This window comes from Portunus trituberculatus, chromosome 23 (genome assembly GCF_017591435.1).
Source record: "Portunus trituberculatus isolate SZX2019 chromosome 23, ASM1759143v1, whole genome shotgun sequence".
NCBI classification, from domain to species: Eukaryota; Metazoa; Arthropoda; class Malacostraca; order Decapoda; family Portunidae; genus Portunus; species Portunus trituberculatus.
This window is the reverse complement of record NC_059277.1, coordinates 8,714,770-8,737,420: the sequence shown is the minus strand read 5'-3', so window position 1 is coordinate 8,737,420 and position 22,651 is coordinate 8,714,770. Positions and strand designations below refer to the sequence as shown.

The 22,651-nt window shown below is 39.9% G+C and overlaps 1 protein-coding gene across 15 annotated transcripts in view; it reads left to right on the top strand.

Annotated features, from left to right (window-relative positions):
- The window catches only part of LOC123507831 (potassium voltage-gated channel subfamily KQT member 1-like), a 428,798-nt gene that overhangs the window by 275,338 nt on the left and 130,809 nt on the right, over positions 1-22,651 (top strand). For all 15 annotated transcript variants that reach the window (XR_006675796.1, XR_006675795.1, XM_045261073.1 and 12 more), the window contains exon 2: positions 20,191-20,382. Coding sequence is in view for 13 of the 15 variants with exons in the window: in XM_045261073.1 (XP_045117008.1) it covers positions 20,191-20,382 (192 nt within the window). In the remaining 2 variants the exon portion in view is untranslated. The remainder of the gene's footprint in view (positions 1-20,190; positions 20,383-22,651) is intronic.

Here is a 22,651-nt window from a genome sequence, read left to right as displayed (position 1 = left end):
GGATGTAAAATAATTGTTCTTTTATTTCACAAGAGGAAAACAACACAAAAATACAGCTCAGAAAATGTTTAAAATTCACCATAATATTTGTATATTGCCAAACACTCATAAAGCAATTTCCTTTGTATTCTTAGGGGGAAAGTGACACAATGGAACAAAGAATAACGAAGAGAATGATGCCTTAATACAATCGTGCAATAATACAATGTGACAATATAACAGTAATTTGAAGATACTAGACTCGGAGAAAAGAAATCGCGTAATGTTGGAAATTTGTATCACAGCTGTTACGTTCACCAGTTAAATGGGTAAGATTTGCATCGGGGAGCCGGTGAACAATAACAATAAAAAAAAACACTGCGGGTTCAACTGGTGAGGAAATGCAAAGGGGGCACTTAAGAAGCTATTTAATAACCCAATAACAATGAAACTGACATACACATATAGATATAACATGAAACACATGAAACTGACACACATATATATAACACAGAAATACAACAATAAAGAACCCAACTTAATACCTAATAATAATACTAATCCGATATGGAGGCAATGTGGAAAAAACGGGACGAGGGGAAGTGATACTTATGAGGTGTCGCAGTGATGAAGTGCTGGGTGAGGTGGATCCCACGGTAGTCCAAGAGGCGTATTGTTCACTGGTTGAGGCCTTGACCTCGACTCACCTCCAGAAATCAGGAGCTCGCTTAACACTTCCGCTTGAGTCGAATGGGGCCGCGTGAATCCAACTTCGGGACAGTAGCGGGGCTTCATGAGACGGTGACGTGGAAGGGGAGGTGGAGAGGTGGCGAACGAGGTAGCAAGCGGAGGAGGTGAGGGTAGTGGAGTATGTTACGGGCGGGCCGTAACACAGCGAAGTCAGTGCAAGGAAATAATTTGAAATGTTACACTCTGAAAAATACAAAATAGTGAATCTAGAAAACAGCATATCTCAAATAAAAATAGAGAACATACAGCTCTTTAATTAAATGGAAAGGCTTTGTGTTCTCTCTCTCTCTCTCTCTCTCTCTCTCTCTCTCTCTCTCTCTCTCTCTCTCTCTCTCTCTCTCTCTCTCTCTCTCTCTCTCTCTCTCTCTCTCTCTCTCTCTCTCTCTCTCTCTCTCTCTCTCTCTCTCTCTCTCACACACACACACACACACACACACACACACACACACACACCGGTAGTGGAAGAAGATATATAGGGTATAATTAGTTGCCTTGTGGCGTGATATGAATTATGACAAAGAGGGAAAGAAAGAGAAAAAAAATAGGAATGATATTCTTTACTTCCTTCCTGGCATTAAAGTGAGTGCCACATAATGACACAGTATATTAAGCCGCGAGATAGCAAAAGGATCTGTCGCCAGGATAACACTAGGGAAGCAACGATGGTGTCCTTACTCTCTCCAGCGTTTTTATATTCATTCTGGTTAATATTTGGTGATTCTATACTGCTTCAGAAACATATGATGGGATTAGAATAGTAAAGACTGGCTATTAATTATTCCACCTCCATAGACCCCTCCTAATGCAAATAAAATCGTCTAATCATACCTAAAAATCAAGGTAAAAATGCGTCTCAGTATTGAAAGGATTAAACACAAAAGAAGCACAAGGCGAAAATGAAATACAGCATACGTCGTTCAAGAAATTAGAACAGAAACGCCAAGAAATCTGGAAGGCTGATCATGAAACAAAAGGAAAGTTGAAGCAGGAAGAAAAGGAAAATATTAAGAAAGATACAGGATTTTTCTTCAACACGAACAAAGCGTTAAGTTAAAATGAAATGTAATATAATAATATCTTTCATAAGAGCAGAAAAGGAAAAATAAAGAAGATATTTTGAGAGGTGACACGTATTAAAAAACAAAGCATAACAAGAGATGGAAAAGCTGCAGGGAAAAGAATAAATAAAGGGGAGGAAGGAAGGAAAGACAGAAAGAAAGATAAAAGTAGAGATTTCGAAAGGAGTTTTTATGACGAAGGAAGACGAAATATAAAGCAACGAAAAAACTAGAATAGAAAAAATAACTCCACCAGTAAAGAAGAAGAAAAAAAATGTAATAGAAAAACATACGTATTGAAAATGGAGAAGTGCGAAACATAAAGAAAAAAAAGAGAAAAAATAGAGAGAAGAACTGAAAAAAAAATAGTAAAAGAATAAGAAAAAAATTTGATGGAAAAGAGAAAATGAATAAAATAAGAAAATGTTTGCAAGAGAACTAAACGTGCACACAATGTAGGTCGTGTAATGCAGACCACGCCTATGCAAATGGATTATCTTCTGTGACATGAAACCTGCTCGTGTTTACAATTACAGCTGGCGTGGCTGTGGTGGTGGTTGAAGTAGAAAATTTGCGTGGAAATGTTCTCGTGCAGGAAGAATATGAAGTAGTAGTAGTAGTAATAGTAGTAATAGTAGTAGTAGCAGTAATGGTATTTGTAATTGAAATGGTAGTAGTAGTAGTAGAAGTAGTAGTAGTAATAATAGTAGTAATGGTGTTTGTAGTAGTAATGGTATTAATAGTAGTAATGATAGTAGTAGTAGTAGTAGTAGTAGTAGTAGTAGTAGTAGTAGTAGTCGCAGTAGTAGTAGTAGTAGTAGTGGTATGAACAGTAGTAATGGGGTAGTAGTAGTAGTAGTAGTAGTAGTAGTAGTAGTAGTAGTAGTAGTAATAGCAGTAGTAGTAGTAATAGTAGTAGAAGTAGGAGTAAAAGTAATATTAGCATTATGTTTTGTTTCTGTTTATGCTTTTGCTACTAAATCATTATATAAAGAAAAATAAACAAATACTGAATATTCAAATAGCAACTAACAAGGGAAAAAGGAAATAAAACAACAAAAAGACATTTACATCCACACAAGATGCACAAAATTTAGATGGGAAACATAAACAAACACAACAAAACAAAACAATGGCATTACAAACACTTCAAACAAACGGCACGTGATAATAACACTAATAACTTTTCATAACTCAATATCAATTCATAACTTTGCCAGCCAACTTTGAACCCAATAAACGAATACATCAGAGAAGTAACTCACTCTTTGTTTCTCTCTCACCACATTAATTGACGTACAAGACAAGAAACAAGGAACAGAATTAGCGAGACCAACACATAGAGACACATTACAATATCACTGATTAATCCTACACCAGTCGCAGCTTCCCACCAGACCCTATAGAACGTAGTGAAGGAAGTGTACAGTTTTAGAAAGCATTGGAAAGACACCAAGGCCAGCACAGGGAGAGATGCATGGCGTTTAATCTTTCTAGTGCTTCCACCATCGTGTTTTTAGAGTCAGTCCAGTGTTAGGTGCCACATTGCCCTCAGCAGACATAGAGTTTATCATTCAGTGCAAAGAGTTAGGGCTGCTTACGTCTGAGAGAGAGAGAGAGAGAGAGAGAGAGAGAGAGAGAGAGAGAGAGAGAGAATGTTTGCCAAGAAATCTTCCTCAGTTTCTCCTTTTATATATCTCTCTCTCTCTCTCTCTCTCTCTCTCTCTCTCTCTCTCTCTCTCTCTCTCTCTCTCTCTCTCTCTCTCTCACACACACACACACACACACACACACACACACACACACACACACACACACAGAGAAACAGACAGACAGACAGACAGACAGACAGACAGACAGACAGACAGACTGGCAGGCAGACAGACAGACAGACAGAGAGACATAAATACAATTAAAGACAGGCGGGAGAAAGAACATCGCCAAGAAGGTTTCTATCAGCTGCCTTTCTCTGTCTCAGTTATATTGCGAAATTCCTCCCACCAGAAGACGTGAAGGAAGGAGAGAAAAAAAAAAAAGAGAGAAAAGAGTGAAGGAAAGACGAAGAGATAAAGCCGAGGAGTGCGGGAGGAAAGGAGGAGGAGGAGGGGGAGGAGGAGGAGTAGGAGGATGTCTCGAGGAAGGAGGATGGAAAACTAATAAGGGATGCATGAGATTGTAGAAAAATAATAAATAGGAAGAGAAAAAGAAGTGATAGGGAAATAAACGAAACAAAATGGAATGAAGAGGGAATGAGATTGGTGTAATAAATTTGTTATGAAAGAGAAAACTGGCAAACTGAGGTGAGGAGGGAATTAAGGAGAGAAAAAAAAGAACATGTACGAAGAGAAGAAAGAAAAGCTAAACCTGTTAATGAATAAAGGAATAATAACAAAGAACAATAAATAACGGGAATAATATTTTGGTGAGGAGAGGGTAATCAAGGAAGGAAGGAAGGAAATGATGCATAAATTCGCGAACCAGCAGGAAGAAACTGTAAAATAAAAGACAGAATTGCGTGAAAATGGCGCAAGCAAATGAGGAATAGAGAATGAAGAAAAGAAAGAAAATTGTGTGAGGGAAAGAAAAGAAAATTTGAGGAAGCAAGCAAAAGAGAAAAAAAATACAAATGAATGAAACTTTGTAAAGATAAAAAGGACCAAAAAAAAGGAGAAAAAAACATGAAAAAGAAGATGGTAAAGGAGAAAACACCAAAACACCACAAAAAAAACTAAGCAAACAAGGACAACAAACACAAAACTCGCAAAAGAAAGACACAGAAAAAGAAAGATGAATATGGAAGGACAAAAAAAAAAGCAAATAAACTGACAAAAAAAAAGCTGCAGACTCCCAAAAAAAAAAAAAAGAAAAAAGTGAAGAATGGAGGAAATGAACCAGAGGAACTAGGAGAAGGAGGACGACGAAGAGAGAAGAAGAAGAAGAAGGATGGCTGGGCAGGGAGACAGGATGGACCAAGCTTCTACACAACCTCCAGAGTGAATCCAGAACATCATCCTTCCAGGCACATAAATCTTTACTGGGAAGATAAAATTTTACATCTTTCCATAAACGTGCAAGGGAGGCCGATCTAGGCGAACTTCCTAAACGTGAGCACTTTTTTTCTCGTGTGCGTCCATCTTCACGGAAACAGGGAGCAAAGTAGATGTTTATAAAGAAGAGGGGGACGTGTAGTTACTGATGGATGAGGAAAGAAGAAAAAGAAGAGGAGAAAAAGGAACGACGAGCAGGAAAAGAGGAAAAATGTGACGAAAATAGGGAGCAAAGTAGGTGTTTATAAAGAAGAGGGGGACGTGTAGTTACTGATGAATGAAGAAAGAAGAGAAAAGAGGAGAAAATGACGACGAAGAAGAAAAAAAGTGACGAAAATAGGGTGTTTATAACGAAGAGGAGGACATGTACGTAATTACTGACAGATGAGAAAAGGAGAGAAAGAAGAGGAGAAAAAGGAACGAGGAGGAATAGAGGAAAAATGTGGCGGAAAACTGGTGAAAGAAATGGCGTGGGAGGAAATGTGTGGAATATGAGGAGAGGAAATTTGATAAAAGGAACTGCAATGTGAAGAGAAAAGTAATAAAGAATTAATAAGAGAGACAAGAGACTGAAGTAAGGGCAGAAGGGAAATGATAATAGTGTTAGTATTAGATTTGAAGCGTCATTTATCTTGCTTCCTTGCTGGAGTATAGGAGAGAGAGAGAGAGAGAGAGAGAGAGAGAGAGAGAGAGAGAGAGAGAGAGAGAGAGAGAGAGAGAAAGGACACTAAGCCTTATTAAGTTGAAAGAAACATTACCCACAGCTCTCTCTCTCTCTCTCTCTCTCTCTCTCTCTCTCTCTCTCTCTCTCTCTCTCTCTCTAAAGGTTACTTCACCTCATCCAGTTAAGAGTTGTGTCTCTTAATACCCATCACCTGGTCATTCTTCTCTCCTCCTCCTCCTCCTCCTCCTCCTCCTCCTCCTCCTCCTCTTGTCCTCACTCTTCTCAATTATGTCAGTTTGTCTTCTCCTCTGCCACTCTTCCTTTCATCTATTTTCCCTCTTCCTTCGTAATTATTGTCATTGTTGCCTTGTTCCCTGTTGTGTTTGTCCGCGCCTGCCCTGCCTTAGTTTTCCTGTATTTATTCTCTCTCTCTCTCTCTCTCTCTCTCTCTCTCTCTCTCTCTCTCTCTCTCTCTCTCTCTCTCAAGAAACAAGGAATAATGGACCAAAATTCGACGTTCTATAAATTAGATTAGCTTTCCCTTGATCTTCTGAAACGTATACACCGTTTTTTTTTTCATCCATTTTTCTTTCTTCTTTATTTTTCTTCCCCCCCTTCAATGTTTTCACCGAATTGCGCTTCTTCAATCCTTTTTCTATCCTTTCCTATCCTTTTTAGAAGATGGATTTCAAGTCTCCTCGCTCCTTTTCCGTCTCCTCTTCCCCGACAATATCCCTCAGAAAACTAGCGGTGTTTCTGTCAACGCACCTCCCGTTTTCTTTTTCCAGTCCATCAGAGAAAGTGGGATGCGGTAAGGGTGTGGGTGGGAAGGGGGCGGAGCTACTTAGGGGAATGGAATCCAAACGCTGTAAAATTGATTAGTGTGGGTTGTGGTCAAGTTTGCGTTGGTATGTGGGTATTGTTCAGAGAGAGAGAGAGAGAGAGAAAGAAAGAGAGCATGTGTATGTGTGTGTGTGTGTGTGTGTGTGTAACAAGAAGGAAATTAAAGTAAAGCGAGAAGAAAAAAAAAGAAAAGCGTTCACTGATAAACCAAAGTAATGATTAAGTGAATATTGGAAACCTTGATTGCTTTCATTGTACGTACAAATGTTTTCCTCGAGGCCAGGTGATGTTATCTGCTATCATATTCTCCCACCAGCGTGTGGAGCGTGGCTGGAGGGGAGGTCGCTGGACGTGTATGTTCTTGTTGCCTTTACCTGCCTGTCTCTGTCTGTCTGTGTGTCTGTTTGTCTGTCTCTTTCCACAGTGTTTTGTTAGTCACTGGCTGCCTGTCTTTATTTGTTGGTCCTGTGTTTGTTCCCATCTCTTCATCCTTAATGGCTGTCTGTCTCTCCTGGGTTGCTTGATGTCTTAATTTGTCTGTCCTTCCTGCCTGTCGGTCTTTTTTCACGTTCCTGTATGAGTTCATCCTTCCTCTAGTTTTTGTTAATGATGGATCTTTTTTTCCTCCTCGTGTGTCCAGTTTGTTTCTAGTTACTGCCTGTCTCCTTGTGCTGCTCGTCTGTCTTTTCTGTCTGTCCTTGTTGGTTACATCACTCCTTTCTCTGCCTTAAGGCCCTATCACACTGGCCTATGATACGCGGAACCAGGAACATCCACTCTAGATAGCTGGAACTTGCCCGGGATTAGCGGAACCAAGTTGGGATGGCTTCATATCCATCCCGGTTCTCCGTATGCTATCCCAATGGAAAAGTAAACATGATATATGTAATAAAAACCTTTCATTTGAACTGAAAAGAATGTGACTAAATTTTTCATATTGGAATATTAAATAATATTTCATCAATTTAGAAAGGTAAATATATATGTCGATAGGTTGGGCTCATGGCAACCACCTCTGACTCTAAAGTTGCCATCGCGCACGTCTCAGCTTTTCTCTAGTTGTTTTTTTTTACTTAATTTTCTTCAACAAGAGGAAGTGCAAATGCAGTTCCTGGACAAAGCACAGGCTGAGGTATAAGCGGCATGGTTTTGTTCTGGTTTATTTTGATTATCACACTGGCCTATGATACGCGGAACGTGAGCCATGGTTCTTGGTACGAAACCAGGAACACTATCACACACAAGCTGCCCGTGTTCTTGTTATGCTAGGCAAACGGCCCACTAACCAAGACAAAGCCTAATCAAAATAAACCAGAACAAAACCATGCCGCTTATACCTCAGCCTGTGTTTTCTCCTGGAACTGCATTTGCACTTCCTCTTGTTAAAGAAAATTAAGTAAAAAAAACTAGAGAAAAGCTGAGACGTGCGCGATGGCAACTTTAGAGTCGGAGGTGGTTGCCATGAGCCCAACCTATCGACATATATATATACTTTACCTTTCTAAAATGATGAAATATTATTTGATATTCCAATATGAAAAATTTAGTCACATTCTTTTTATTTCAAATGAAAGGTTTTTATTACATATATCATGTTTACTTTTCCATTGGGATAGCATACGGAGAACCGGGATGGATATGAAGCCATCCTAACTTGGTTCCGCTAATCCCGGGCAAGTTCCAGCTATCTAGAGCGGATGCTCCTGGTTCCGCGTATCATATGCCAGTGTGATAGGGCCTAGGAGGCCCTATCACACTGGCCTATGATACGCCGTTTGCCTAGCATAACAAGAAAACGGGCAGCGTGTGCGTGATTGTGTTCCTGGTTTCGTACCAAGAACCATGGCCCGCGTTCCGCGTATCATAGGCCAGTGTGATAGCCCCTTTAGTCTCGTATTCTCAAACATTTATGTGCTTCACCTCCGCTATTTCAAAAGGCTTTATTTAAATCTACACGGTTTTTTTTAAGGTGTTTTTACGGTTCTAGAGGTAGATTGACAAAATTTCTACAATATTAACTGTAGAAACACTCTTGAAAACTCCGCTAATCATCTGTGTGGCCTTGGAAAACAGTCATGGTGAGAGAGCAAGGCGTTTCTGAATACGAGCCTTAGTCTTGAGCGAATGGCCTCGTGTGTTATGGGACGTTATGTATTCCGAATGTTGGAGAGCGGGTAGATGTCGAGTGGGCGGTGTTTATTTATGTAAGATAGAGAGGTAAGGAAGGGCAAGGAAGGCTGGTGTGGGCTTAGTGATCCTCCCCTGTGCTGTGATGGCTTCTCTCTCTCTCTCTCTCTCTCTCTCTCTCTCTCTCTCTCTCTCTCTCTCTCTCTCTCTCTCTCACTTTACACAACTTACTTGTAAATGCCTCAAAAAACACCTGGAACTGGATTATGTCACTTCCCATACTCAGTTACTCTTACGCAAGCCAGCTCGTCTCTTTGTGCCGTGTGTCTTCCCAAATGCTTAAGGTAGAGGTCGATAGAGTCATCCTTCTATTGCCCTCAGTCCTCTCCTTCGGCAGGCATATCCATTATAATATCTTTCACTGCATTCTTAACATCTTCAGTACTGGGACGCATTTCTACCTCGAGGTTTGGGTACGATTAGACGATTTTATTGACATTAGCTAAGGGTCTATGGAGGTCAGAAGATTAATGGCAGAATGAGCAGAATGAATACGGAAACGCGTCCTGGTACTGAAGGAGTTAAACATTTTCTTAGATCATCCTTTGTTTCTTTTGTTGTTAGGTAACTGTTGGTAATAAAGAAGAAATATATGATTATTTTGAATGTCTTGTTTTCATTTGCGTGTATACTGTATGATTTTGATTGCCAAATGTACAAGTTAGTTATTTTTCTGGAGTGGCTGATGAGAATGGAACGGACGCAGTAATCATGTTAGTGCTGAGTCAATAAGGAGCTTTAAAGGAAGAGATGAATTTATATATGGAGATGATAGATGGAATTAGATAGCTTTGTTCATACAGGGACTGCCACGTATAAGTCTGACAAACTCTTGCAGCTTTCTCCTTTTCTGATGTTCTTTTTTTATGTAGGAGAGGAGGCCAGCTAAGGTCAACACAATATTAAAAAGAAAAAGGCCCACTTGATGTTGGTTCTCTAAAAGGTAAAAAGGGTTATCCAGAATTAGGGAGCAAATGTCTTATGTTCTTATGTCCTTTTCGCATTTAAAACATCCTCTCTTGTCTATCTATTTTTTTTATTCCATTCGTCCGAGTTATATTTGTCCTCCCTTCCACCACAACCATTCCTCCATCTTTCATCTCATTTCCTTTTTCCAGATCATAATTCATTCTTATCTCCTCCACTGTCAAACGCAATTCCCTTTCTATCAGTCTATTTATATGTCTGTCTGTATGCATGTACATGTATCTCTCTCTCTCTCTCTCTCTCTCTCTCTCTCTCTCTCTCTCTCTCTCTCTCTCTCTCTCTCTCTCTCTCTCTCTCTCTCTCTCTCTCTCTGAGGAGTTAATGAACACGCCGTTAATCATTTTTAATTAACATCACACACACACACACACACACACACACACACACACACACACACACACACACACACACACGCACACGCACACGCACAGCACACAGAGAGAGAGAGAGAGAGAGAGAGAGAGAGAGAGAGAAGAAAAGCACTCGACTTACAGCGGAGACACAGAAAACTTGGCCAAAGGAACAAGGGAGCGCAGTAAAGAAGGCAGGAATGGATGGCAATCAGTCAGACTTCCTCGCCTTGTCTCATCTCGCCCTCAAGTGAAGTTCCCTCGTGCGTCAGGAACGTAAATTAAAGTTACCATAGCGCACGAAATACGGTGAGTAATCTTGCCAAATTCGCCACGCACGCAGACAGTTCCTTCCTTATCGCACATGGCAATTTTGAGTCATGTAGGGCACAAGAGCAACGAACTGGAGACGAAATAAAAAAAAAGGATTGACCTCGTTCGGCGATTGACTCTAGTTCCGTTTTCTGTTTGTTTAACCACTACAGTACCATGACTCGTTTCCATATTTGTTTTTTTTACTATTTAGTGATTTTATGCAGGCTCAGGAAACTCATGTGTAGGGTTGAAATAGTGAAGACTGTGGCCATTAATCTTCTGACGTCCATAGACCTTTACTAATGTCAATAAAATGGTCTTATCGTACGCAAATCTCAAGGTTAAAAATGTGTCCTAGTATTAAAAGGGTTAAGGATTTAGTGGTTTTCTTTGATATATTTGATGGTCGTGACTTTTCTTACTTTTCTTAATATGAATAATTCTGCCTCCTTCCTCTTTATTGTTTTTATTATGATATTTCACATTTGACTCCTTTGTTTTATGTTTTCTTCAATTTTCTTCTCATTTCTTTCTCTCCTTGTTTTTAGGAGGGGACAAATTTGTTGGAATCGAAGGCGAAAGGTTGTGCGTTCGAGTCCCCACATGTCTTAATTGTTTTGGCCAAAGGAGCGTCGCCTTTTGAACCCTGGCCTGTCACCGCTACCTCGTGACCTCACCTGTCTGGCACATTACAATAACACGCTTTTTCACTCTTAGGTTCGTATTCAGAAACGCTTTGTTCTCTCACCACGACTATTTTCCAAGGTCACAGAGATGATTAGCGAAGTTTTCAAGAGTGTTTCTATAGTTAGTAATGTAGAAATCTTGTCACTCTGCCTCTAGAACCGTAAAAACATCTTAAAAACTTGTGTAAATTTAAATAAAGTCTTTTGAAGTAGTGGAGGTGAAGCACAGAAGCGTTTGAGAATACGAGCCTTAATGTTCTATAGTTGCAGTGTTTCGTAGCTTCTTATTCGTGCGTCTTTGTTTAATGTCGCGTTCCCTTGCATTATCCCTCGTTTTCTTCCGTTCCACTGGGCATGAAGACTTAAAATGCCTGATTCGCGTGGTATTACTGTTCTGTAAGGTAAGAATCTAATAGTATTTGATCCTGTATGGCTGAGGTTCCCATTCTTTTCTTCTGCCTAATTGCACTGAACGCCATTACCAGCCACCCTCCTTCCCTTCCCATCCTCCTTCCCACCTTCTTCCTTTCTATCTCTAGCCACCCTTTTTCCTTCTCTTCTCATCTACCACCTTCCTGCCCTTCTCTCCCTATCACCCACCCTCCCTTCCCATCAACCTTCCTTTCCTTCCCTTTCTTCCTCATTAGCCGCCTTTCTTCCCTTCCCTCTTCATCAGCTACCCTTCCCTTCATTACCATTTCCCTTCCCCTTCATCTTTCTCCCTTGTCTCCCTTCCCGTTTCCTTTCTCATCTTCCTCATTACCCAACCTCCTTCCCTTCCCTCTTCACCAATCATCGTCTCCCTCTTCCCTTCATTCCCATTTTCCTTTTTCTCCCTTCCCCTTTCCTTCCCCTACTTTCCTTTCTTCCTCTCTAGCTACTCTTCAGCCATCCTCCCTCCTTTCTCTTCTTCCTTTTCCTTCTTGCCTTCCTCTTCAGCACCCACCCTTCTCTTCCTATTTTCTTCCCTTTTCTTCCCTCTCTTTCTCACCACGTACCTCTTTCTCCTTCCCACCTAATCTACCCTTCCCTTCATTCCCATTTTTCATTTCCTCGCTTCTCTTCTTCCTACCCTTTCTTCACTCTCTTCCTCACTGGCCATCATTCCTACCCTTCCCTCTTCAGCCACCCTACATCCCTTCCCATCTCTTTCCCATCTTCCTCCCCATTCCTTGTCAGCGAGCGTGTGTGCATTTAGTGTATAAATCGCGTTTCTCACAGGCAGGTGGAGTGGAGCTCTTCATAATTGGGTCCCTTCCTCCGGTTTCTTGGTGATTAATGTATTCCTGAGTGGCCGCAGACTGACGGACGGATGCACAGACAGACAGACGGACAGGCAGGCAGATTTTGCACAGATAGACAGACAGACAGGCAGACAGATTGATGCACATACAGACGGATAGATAGACGGACAACGTTGGTTCTTTGTGTGTGTATTGCTTGTGCTTATTATTTTTGTTGTTTTTGTTTTTTGTGGTGGTGGTGGTGGTGGCGGTGGTGTATTGTTGTTATTATATTATTGTTATGTTTTTTTTACCGCTTCTTCTCTTCCTCCTCTTCTTTCTTTTCTTACTCTTTCTTCTCTTTCTCCTTCTTTTCTTCCTTCTCCTCCTCCTCCTTCTCGTTCTTCTCCTTCTCTTTCTCCTTCTCTTTCTCCTTCTCCTTCTCCTCCTTCTCCTTCTCCTTTTCCTAATCCTCCTCCTCCTCCTCCTCCTCCTCCTCCTCCTCCTCCTCCTCCTCCTCCTCATCCTCCTCCTCTTCATTTTCGTCTTCATTTACTTCTTCGTCTTCCATTTCCTTTTCTTCTTCCTCTCCCCTTCCTCTTCCTTCTTCTTCATCCGTCCACATCTCTTCACATTTACTAAAACTAATCATCACCACCACCACCACCACTACCACCACCACCCTACCACCACCACCACTACGGAGAAGGAGCACATAATCGCCCTGCTGCCTCTGATTAGCGTAATGAAGCGTGAATCTTAACACTCAATAAACATTTAGTACGACATCAGTTTGGATCACCGGGATTACCTGTCTGGGCCGGGATGCGGGAGCTCACCTGAAGCGGAACACGACGGATCGAAATGGCTTTACCCGCTTCGTGAGAATTGTGGGACTTTGGCTGTTATGAGTACGGGTTATGAGAGAGAGAGAGAGAGAGAGAGAGAGTTGATTAGTTTGTCTATGTTTTTGCTTAATTTAATCCCTTCAGTACTAGAACACATTTTTTTTATATTAAGATTTATGTACGATTAAACCATTTTATTGACATTTGGAAGGGTCTATTGAGGTCAGGAGACTAATGGCCATAGGCTTCACTGTTTTAATCCCCCACATAAGTTTTTGAAGCTGTATAAAATCACCAAATAGTAAGCAGAGTGAATATGAAAGCGCGTCATGGTACTAAAGGGGTTAGATACACAAACAGATAGAAATAAAAGTAGCTTAGAAAAAAATATCTGTGGAATATATTGAGAAAGAAAAACAAAGAATAAAAGGAAAATCTTGAAGAAACTTGAATACATATTAGGAATGAGTTTTTTTTTTTTTTTTTTTTGCAGTTTTGACATTTCTACTTTACATTTTAAGACTTTTATTTCTATAACCTTGAAGAAATACGCATGACTTTGCAAATACGATCACCTACTTCTCATCTTCGCGTAATTCTCCTCCTCCTCCTCCTCCTCCTCCTCCTCCTCAATTTGTCTCATAAAAAAATATATATATTCCAACTTTTCGTGTCTCGTAAAACTCTCTTGCAAACAAAGAAAATTCACTCGCCCTATCACGCTATGCTGTTTTATTTTCTTCTCTTTTTCCTTTTATTTTCTAACGAGGAACGAAGAATGTTTGCCAACCTATTCGTACTATCTTTCATTTTATTTCTATTTTATTTTTTTTGGTTGATTGGGATTAGGAAATAAGAAAAGCTCACTCGTCCCGTATTGTTCTCTCTCTCTCTCTCTCTCTCTCTCTCTCTCTCTCTCTCTCTCTCTCTCTCTCTCTCTCTCTCTCTCTCTCTCTCTCTCCTTTAGCTTTTCCTTGCCTTAAAGCATCGAGAACTTGTCAGCTTATCCTTTATTATGCTTCGTCTTCGACTGAGACTTTTTTTTTTTCCTATTTCTTCATTTTCTTTTTTTCGAGATCTGCTTTTTCTCTTGATTCATTTTGACCTCGTTTTTTTTTTTTTTTGTCCTTTCCTTGATTTACTTTATCCTTTCTCTACTTGCTCTATTTCTTCATTTTCTTTTTTATTATTTTCGAGACTTGCTTTTTTTTTCTCTTGATTCATTTTTACCTCGTTTTATTTCTCCTTTCCTTGATTTACTTCTTTCTCGACTCACTTTTACCTGTTTTTCGCCATTTACCTTTTCCTCCCTCACTCAATTTACTCCTTTCTCTCTCTTTATCCCTCGATTTATAACCCCCTTTCCTCGCTATACCTCACTCTCTCTCTCTCTCTTCCCTCCTTTTTCTCCCACTCTTTCGCTTTCGTTTTGAGTTTACATATAAATGAAAAAGAACAAAAACATCTGCATTATTCCTACGAACCTCTATCTCTCTTCATTTCCTCTCATCTACTTGGCAAACAAAGAAAATTCACCAGTGTTATGCGTTGTGCCTCTTCATTTAACTTTTTTTCTCCTTCCCTTCCTAACGCAGAGGCGAAGCGCACGCGAGGGAGGAGAGGAAGAGCTGCCTCGCGTGTGACCTGATACCGTGACGAGGGCGTGACCTGTGCTATTTTTTTACGATTACATGTCAGGATTACAGGCTGCAGGTCACTCCTCATGCCTGGCTCACCTCACTCTGTCTTGCCTTAAAAGCTTTTCGTCTTATTTCAGAGGGAGTGTAAAAGACGTGATTTTCTTGTTCTTTTTTTTTTTCTTGTTTGACTTTTTATTCGAGTTCAGATTGTAAGCACGAACTATTACTTGTTCCTTTATGGTGTGTGTGTGTGTGTGTGTGTGTGTGTGTGTGTGTGTGTGTGTGTGTGTGTGTGTGTGTGTGTGTGTGTGTGTGTGTTTCAAGTTATCTGTCTGTATGTATGTATGTCTTCTTTTATTGCGTTAATTTTCTTTCTTACACGAGGAATTGCCAAAGTGACTGATTTTTTTTTTCTTGTAATGGTAAACACGATTGATGTATTTTTTTCTTTTCTTTTGTGATTATCTAGTTGACTCTGTTTGTTCACCTCTCTCTCTCTCTCTCTCTCTCTCTCTCTCTCTCTCTCTCTCTCTCTCTCTCTCTCTCTCTCTCTCTCTCTCTCTCTCTCTCTCTCTCTCTGTGTGTGTGTGTGTGTGAGAGAGAGAGAGAGAGAGAGAGAGAGAGAGAGATTTGTAAACACCAAGACACACTCCCCTCCCCATCCGGAAAAGAACCTATGAATAATGGCTAACACACACACACACACACACACACACACACACACACACACACACACACACACACACACACACGGCCCGATAGCTCAGTGGTTAGAGCGCTGGCTTCACAAGCCAGAGGACCGGGGTTCGATCTCCGGCCGGGTGGAGATATTTGGGTGTGTCTCCTTTCACGTGTAGCCCCTGTTCACCTAGCAGTGAGTAGGTACGGGATGTAAATCGAGGAGTTGTGACCTTGTTGTCCCGGTGTGTGGTGTGTGCCTGGTCTCAGGCCTATCCGAAGATCGGAAATAATGAGCTCTGAGCTCGTTCCGTAGGGTAACGCCTGGCTGTCTCGTCAGAGACTGCAGCAGATCAAACAGTGAATCACACACACACACACACACTGGTCATCGCAACTCTCAGTGGCAACAAAACGTCTTTACAGCTTGTTACCTTAATTGAATCATTTAACTATTCTGTTGCTGCATATGTAACTGTGTGTGTGTAATTCACCTCGGTTGCCTACTGGTCACCCAGCCAGTCTTCCCCATTTAACTCTTCTGTTGCTGCATATGTAACTGTGTGCGTGTATGTTGATGGTGAAATCTCTCTCTCTCTCTCTCTCTCTCTCTCTCTCTCTCTCTCTCTCTCTCTCTCTCTCTCTCTCTCTCTCTCTCTCGCTATCTTTTCCCATCACTTGTTATCCATTACATTATCATTCCTTTTTTCTTCTTTCTTCTTAGGGTTCCATTATTTTTTTTCCTTCCCTTTTTTTTCTCTCCTTTTCATCCTTTTTCTTTCCTCTTACATAACTGACGTATTTAAACACAGTCTTTATCATCGCTATTCTTTCCTCTTCTCTTTCTTTTCGTTCTCAATTTTTTGCCCTGTAGAAAAAAAAAAGTAAATAAATAAGATCCAGGTAAAAATTCTTGTCATTCCTCGTTGACTCATTAAAGGGAAAAATTAAATGGAGTTTTTATTTCATTCTGGTTTATGTACTTATACAAAGGAGCCAAATATTCAAAAGTGACGGGGAAAAAGACAGTTTAATATGATCCTTTGTTGTATAGAAGGTTCTGAAAAACTGAACGTTGCATCATCACTAAAAGGGGAAAAAACACGAATTTATACATTTCAGTTTCTTTTATCCCTTAATTGTGTGTGTGTGTGTGTGTGTGTGTGTGTGTGTGTGTGTGTGTGTACGTTTTGCATATAGACAAAGGCTTTACCACACACACACACACACACACACACACACACACACACACACACACACACACACACACACACACACACACGCACTCTTTATGATCGTTTTGAACTCCAGCCACAAAAAAAAAAAAAAAAAACAGGAAAAAAATACGCTGAAATGCAAATCCTTTAATCTACCCAGAGGAAAATATTAGGTTCCCGTTTTCTTTCTACAAGGCATCACGTGACTAGAGAGAGAGAGAGAGAGAGAGAGAGAGAGAGCATACATATTAAGATCGTGTAGATTTAACCTCCATTGTTGATTTTTTAACCTTATATAAGAGAACGGATGAAAAAAGTCAGGTTTATTTTGGTATTTCCACGACTCAGAGTAAAGCGGCGAGGCTGAAATGGAGCGAAGAGGAAATCTGGTACGAGGAAATAGAGGAATAGATCTGAAAACTTTAACAGGGAAATAAACATCAAGGAATATAAAGCCGTGCATATGAGAGAGAGAGAGAGAGAGAGAGAGAGAGAGAGAGAGAGAGAGAGAGAGTGAATGTGTGTGTGTGTGTGTGTGTGTGTGTGTGTGTGTGTATGTGTGTCTTAAAGCTGAAAAGATAGAACAAATATTAGTTCTAATCTTCTTTAACTATATTCTCTCTCTCTCTCTCTCTCTCTCTCTCTCTCTCTCTCTCTCTCTCTCTCTCTCTCTCTCTCTCTCTCTCTCTCTCTCTCTCTCAAATAGAAGAACGCTACACATCACCCTTGGAATGGAGAGTGACTGCCAAATAGGGAGAAGGAGGACGCCAGTGTTAATTTTCTCAGTGGGTGGAGATAATTAAGGATCTTTATGTGTGCAAGAAGTATGTGCAGAATTTCGTGGGTATTTTGTGATTTTCCTTCTCTCGTTTTTCTTCCTTCCTTTTCTTCCGTCTTTTTTTCCTCATCTCTTCTTCTATTTCACTTTCCTTCTTTATATCATTCATGTTTCTCTTTTTTTTTCTTTCCCTTAGTGTTTTTTTATTTTTCCTCCTTTTTTTCTCTTTCCTTTTTCTTCCTTTTTTTCACCTTCTTCTCTTCTTTTACTCCACTTTCCTTCTTTATATCATTCCTGTTTCTCTTTTTTTCTTTCCTTGGTTTTTGTGAGTTTCCATCCCTCGTTTATTTTTTCCCTTCCTCCTCTTCCTCCTTCCTCTTCCTTTTCTTCCACCTCCTCTTCTAGTCCACTTTCATTTTTTTTTTCATTCCCGTTTCTCTTTTTTTTTTTTTTTTTTTGCTTGTATGTCACGTTAGTATTTCTTACTGTTCTTTCTTTTTTATTTTAATTTTCGTTACTTCTTTCTTCTTTTCTTCTTTTTTTCTTCCCTTTTTCTCTTTTTATGTTGTCTCTTCGTCTTTTGTCTTAAATGTTCTTGTTCCTCTTTCCTCTTTCTCACTCAGTCCAGAAAGAGAGAGAGAGAGAGAGAGAGAGAGAGAGAGAGATCCTTAACAACCCACCCATTACAGAAATATATATAAACTACAATTCTAAACATAAAAAAAAGAAAACTACTTTTAATTAACCTACTTTCTCATATATCAGTGTTCATGTACTTTTTATCTTTACTTTTTCTCTTTTTTCTTTTCTTTTCTTTTTATTTGGCTAATGAATGCGGCAGCGGTAGGCCCCATTGTTCTAGCTGGCCTCAATATTGGAGCATTAATTCGCTATATTGATTTTGCCATTTTCCTGAGCACCGTTTCCCGCAGGAGCATTGAATATTAAGCAGCTCTCTTCGGCCGCCTTCATCTTATTCTGCTGAAATTTGGTGTTTCATATGCATATTCTAATTCGCTTTCACGTAACATCGAGTGCCTCAATGCATGAAATTTCCTGCTACCTTCCTTTTTCCCCTTTTTTCCTGATTCTGTGTTTAATTTCGTTGATTACCTATTTCATGCATTCCTATTTTTTTTTTCTCTCTCTCTACAGGTTTCCTTCTTTCTATTTTTCTTTTTATCGTCTTTTTTTTCATTCCTTTCGTTGTTTTGTTTTCTTTTCTTTTTTTTTTTTTTTTGCATTTGTGTAGTTTTTCATTTGACTTTTATTTTTAGTCTAACCATGTTTTTTTATGCTGATTTTCTTTCTCTTTTACTTTTTACACTTTTTAGTTTATTTTTCTACACTTTTATGCCTTGCTTTTATCTTTATTTTGCAATGTTTTTCTAACCCCTTACTTTTGCTCTTATATTCTCTCTCTCTCTCTCTCTCTCTCTCTCTCTCTCTCTCTCTCTCTCTCTCTCTCTCTCTCTCTCTCTCTCTCTCTCTCTCTCTCTCTCTCTCTCTCTCTCTCTCCATTCCTTCGTTCTTCCTCACTTATTTTGTTAGTTTCTCTCTCTCATTTTCAATCTTCACTCTTTCTATCTTTCTTTTCCATATTTCATCCTTTCTTAAGCCCTTTCCTCCCTCCCATGCTTACTTTATCCTTATATTCTCTCTCTCTCTCTCTCTCGCTCTCTTTCTTCTTTCTTCCTCATTTTTTATCAGTTTCCCTTTCTCATTTTCAATCTTCACTCTTTCCTACCTTCCTTTTCCAAATTCCACCCTTTCTTACGCACTCTCTCTCTCTCTCTCTCTTTGTTCCCTCCTTGCCTTCTTTCACATCTTTCCTTCTTTCTCGTCATCAGTAGGTCATCTCACTATTAATATCGAATCCTGGTTAAGAAAGAACCAAAATAACCTGGTTTATTTTTTTATTTATTTCAAAATGATCATCTTTTTCCTCGCGTGTTTTCTAATTTGGCTTATTTATAGAATCCTTGCTGCTTCGTTTTGTTTCCCGTGCTGAATCGAAGCAGATGTTAATGAGCTCGGTAAAAAAAAGTTTGTTTGCATTGAATTGTTTGTTATATTGTTAGTAGAAGATGTAGTGATTCATTCATCATTTTTAATTGGAAGTCGTGATGTCTCTTCATTTACATATTTATTTTATAATGTGGGAATAATGGTGGTGTTGGTAGTAACAGTAGGAGTAGTAGTAGTAGTAGTAGTTGTTGTTGTTGTTGTTGTTGTTGTTGTTGTTGTTGTTGTTGTTGTTGTTGTAATGGTGATGGTACAGTAATGTAGTAATGGTATTCTCTCTCTCTCTCTCTCTCTCTCTCTCTCTCTCTCTCTCTCTCTCTCTCTCTCTCTCTCTCTCTCTCTCTCTCTCCTCCTCCTCCTCCTCCTCCTCCTCCTCCTCCTCCTCCTCCTCCTCCTCTTCTTCTTCCACATTATCTCCTCCTCCTCATTCTCATTTCATTACCTTCTTCTCCCTCTCTTCTCTTCATCCTCTTACCAGTCTTTTTTTTTTTTTTTTTTTTTTTTGTCCTGCCTCTCCCCTCTCCTCTCTTCCGGCCTTATCTCTCCTCTTCCTCCTGAGCTTGACAACAGTTATTATCTCAAACATCACTCACTTTCATCACTATCTCACAGGCACATCTCTCTCTCTCTCTCTCTCTCTCTGGTAGAATAAGTGTTTTTTTATCATTTTAATGCAAGTGAGAGAGAAAGAGAGAGAGAGAGAGAGAGAGAGAGAGAGAGAGAGAGAGAGAGAGAAAAAAACGGAAAAAAAAACGTAATTTAAAAAAATTATTTACTGTATTTGTTTGTTTGTTTGTTTTTTTGCCAACCTACTTACAAGCAGAGCACAAACACGCACAATGCAAAATAAGCTGCTCTATTTTCCTGTTACTGTTGCCTTCTTTACACTAACCTTCCTTTTTCTTCCTCCTCCAGCGGGCATGACTTCCGTCGGTTAGGTCGCGTGGGTGGGTCGCGCCTCCACCAGCCCAGAATGAGCCTCCTAGGGAAGCCTATCAACTATAAAACTTCACGCCGGGACGTCCGCTACAGGAAAACACAAGCCAGAGTCTACAACTTCCTAGAGCGGCCGCGGGGAGTGAAGGCAGTCATCTATCATATGTCCGTGTGAGTACTTAGTGTGTTTTCTTGTTCGTTTTCTTTCAGCAGTGTTACGGAATTCAGGAACGCCACTCCCTCACCGCGACTGTTTTTCAAGGCCACAGGGATCATTGGCCGGGCTCGCAAGACTGTATTTCCTCTTGATAATGTAGAAAATTTGTCTATCTACCACCTGAACCGTAAAACTACTTCTAAAAACGAGTGTAGCAATATGTAGAACCTGAAAAGTTATGAAGTGCGGTGCAGAAAGCCATAAGATCATTGGCTCGGTTCTCAAGACTGTGTTTCCTTTTTATAACGTAGAAATTTTGTCCATCTGCAACTAGAACCGTAAAACTACTCTTGAAAACCAGTGTGACATCAACTTGAGCCTGGAAAAAAATTAAGGTACGCCGCAGAAGTGTGTCATAATTGGTCCTTAGTATCGTGAGTTAGTGAGGCGTTCCTGATAGTCTTCAATGTGAGTGAGTGTATTGTGTTCCTGGGCTTTCCTCTAATGTCATTGGCGTGTTAGTGTCATGAGTGAGCGGGGAATTCCTGGTGGTCTCCCTCCCTCTACTCCGTGTCACCAATTTTGTCAATAATTTTACTATTTGTTGACGTTTGATTAGGGTATCGCTGCCGCTGCCTGATGGTGGCACTCACTAATTACTCTGTACCGTGCCACAAATATAATGTACAGTTACCAAAACTATTGAATTATAAGATATCAGATTATTCATATTTAGATTATTTTGGTCCTCGTAATTGAATAAGTGTTTTAGTACGAGTGCAGTGTTAGTTTGCCGCACGTTTCAAAACACGACAGGAACACGCGGACCAATTAGCTTCAGTGGCGGTGTTACAGTGTCCGCGCGTCATCAGGTGGCAAAATGATTGCGACTAGCGTGTTGAGTACAGCAGAGTTTTGGTGTGCAATTATCCTGATTATTTGGGGAGGAGTGATTGGTGTTTTAGCGCCGTGTCATTGAGGTCACGTGCGTCGAGTGTGTGTGTGTGTGTGTGTGTGTGTGTGTGTGTGTGTGTGTGTGTGTGTGTGTGTGTGTGTGTGGAGATCGTGGTTGTATTATTGATTTTTTTTTTCTGTGTGTGTTTTCCATTTTCTCTTACGTAACCTCAGTGTATGGATACTTGGTTAATTTCAGCAACGTATTGACTGTTTGTGTTCGTGTTTACAAGCGTATTTTCGTTCTGAGTGCTCTCTATTGGTATTGCTTAGTGTCCTTTTATTGCTTTCTCTTGAATGTATCTTTTATTTATCTTTTATTTATCTTTTTACTCTTACATTCATTCTTCTTGCTGGCAGTTACTATTGTCCTGAAAGCATAATGGAAGCCAGTCTGCTGTGTGTGTGTGTGTGTGTGTGTGTGTGTGTGTGTGTGTGTGTGTGTGTGTGTGTGTGTGTGTTGCATTTTTCTTTTGTCTTTTTCATTTGTTTGTCGCGTGTCCCACATAATCTACCATTGTCCTCATTCACAAGCGAGTAACATTTGTCAAAACCTCATTGCCTCCGCTCGTTAGCAGTTTGTTCCTCGCTTGTCTTTTTTTTTTTTTTACCTTGAAATAAACTGAATTAATCCATCCAGACCAGATATGTCAATCCTCCGCCGTCCAATTATAACAAAGAGGAGAGAAAATTGTCTGGTGTCACATATATTTTAGTAAGTGAAATATAGGTCAGTGTTATTGCACAGTTCGTTGTGAGATTGAGATTAGACAAGAGACGTGATGGAAAGTGAAGTGGTCTTGGTAAAAATGGGAGACGAGAGGACGGAAGGAGTAAGATGAGAGAACTATGGGAAAGAAGAGAAGGGCGATGGCCGCGAGAGAGATGGGTCGAGTGAAAGCAATTGACTTTAAGAAATATAATATGAAAAGAGTGTGAGAGAGAGAGAGAGAGAGAGATAGACTACACTAATAGAAGTAGTGATATTACAACACAATGCTACCACACATAACCCAGTAATTACATCAGCAGTTGTTCTCATTCATATTTCATTATTTTGATTGTCTTATTTGCTTTCCTGTGTTAAGTGGATTTACTCAAATAACGCGTTAGTAGCCTTGTGCTTTTAATTAGAATGTTTTAATAGATTGTGAAAAGAAGCAGAAAGATTTCATTACTTAATTATGGTTTGGTAATATTTTTTTATGCCACTCGTCCTGAATAATGTGTTATCTTAGTTCTTTATGGATGTTGTTAGCGTTTAGAAACAAGAGAGGTAATTATAGTGAGGGTGATGAAGTTTATGATGATGACGATGATGATGCTTAT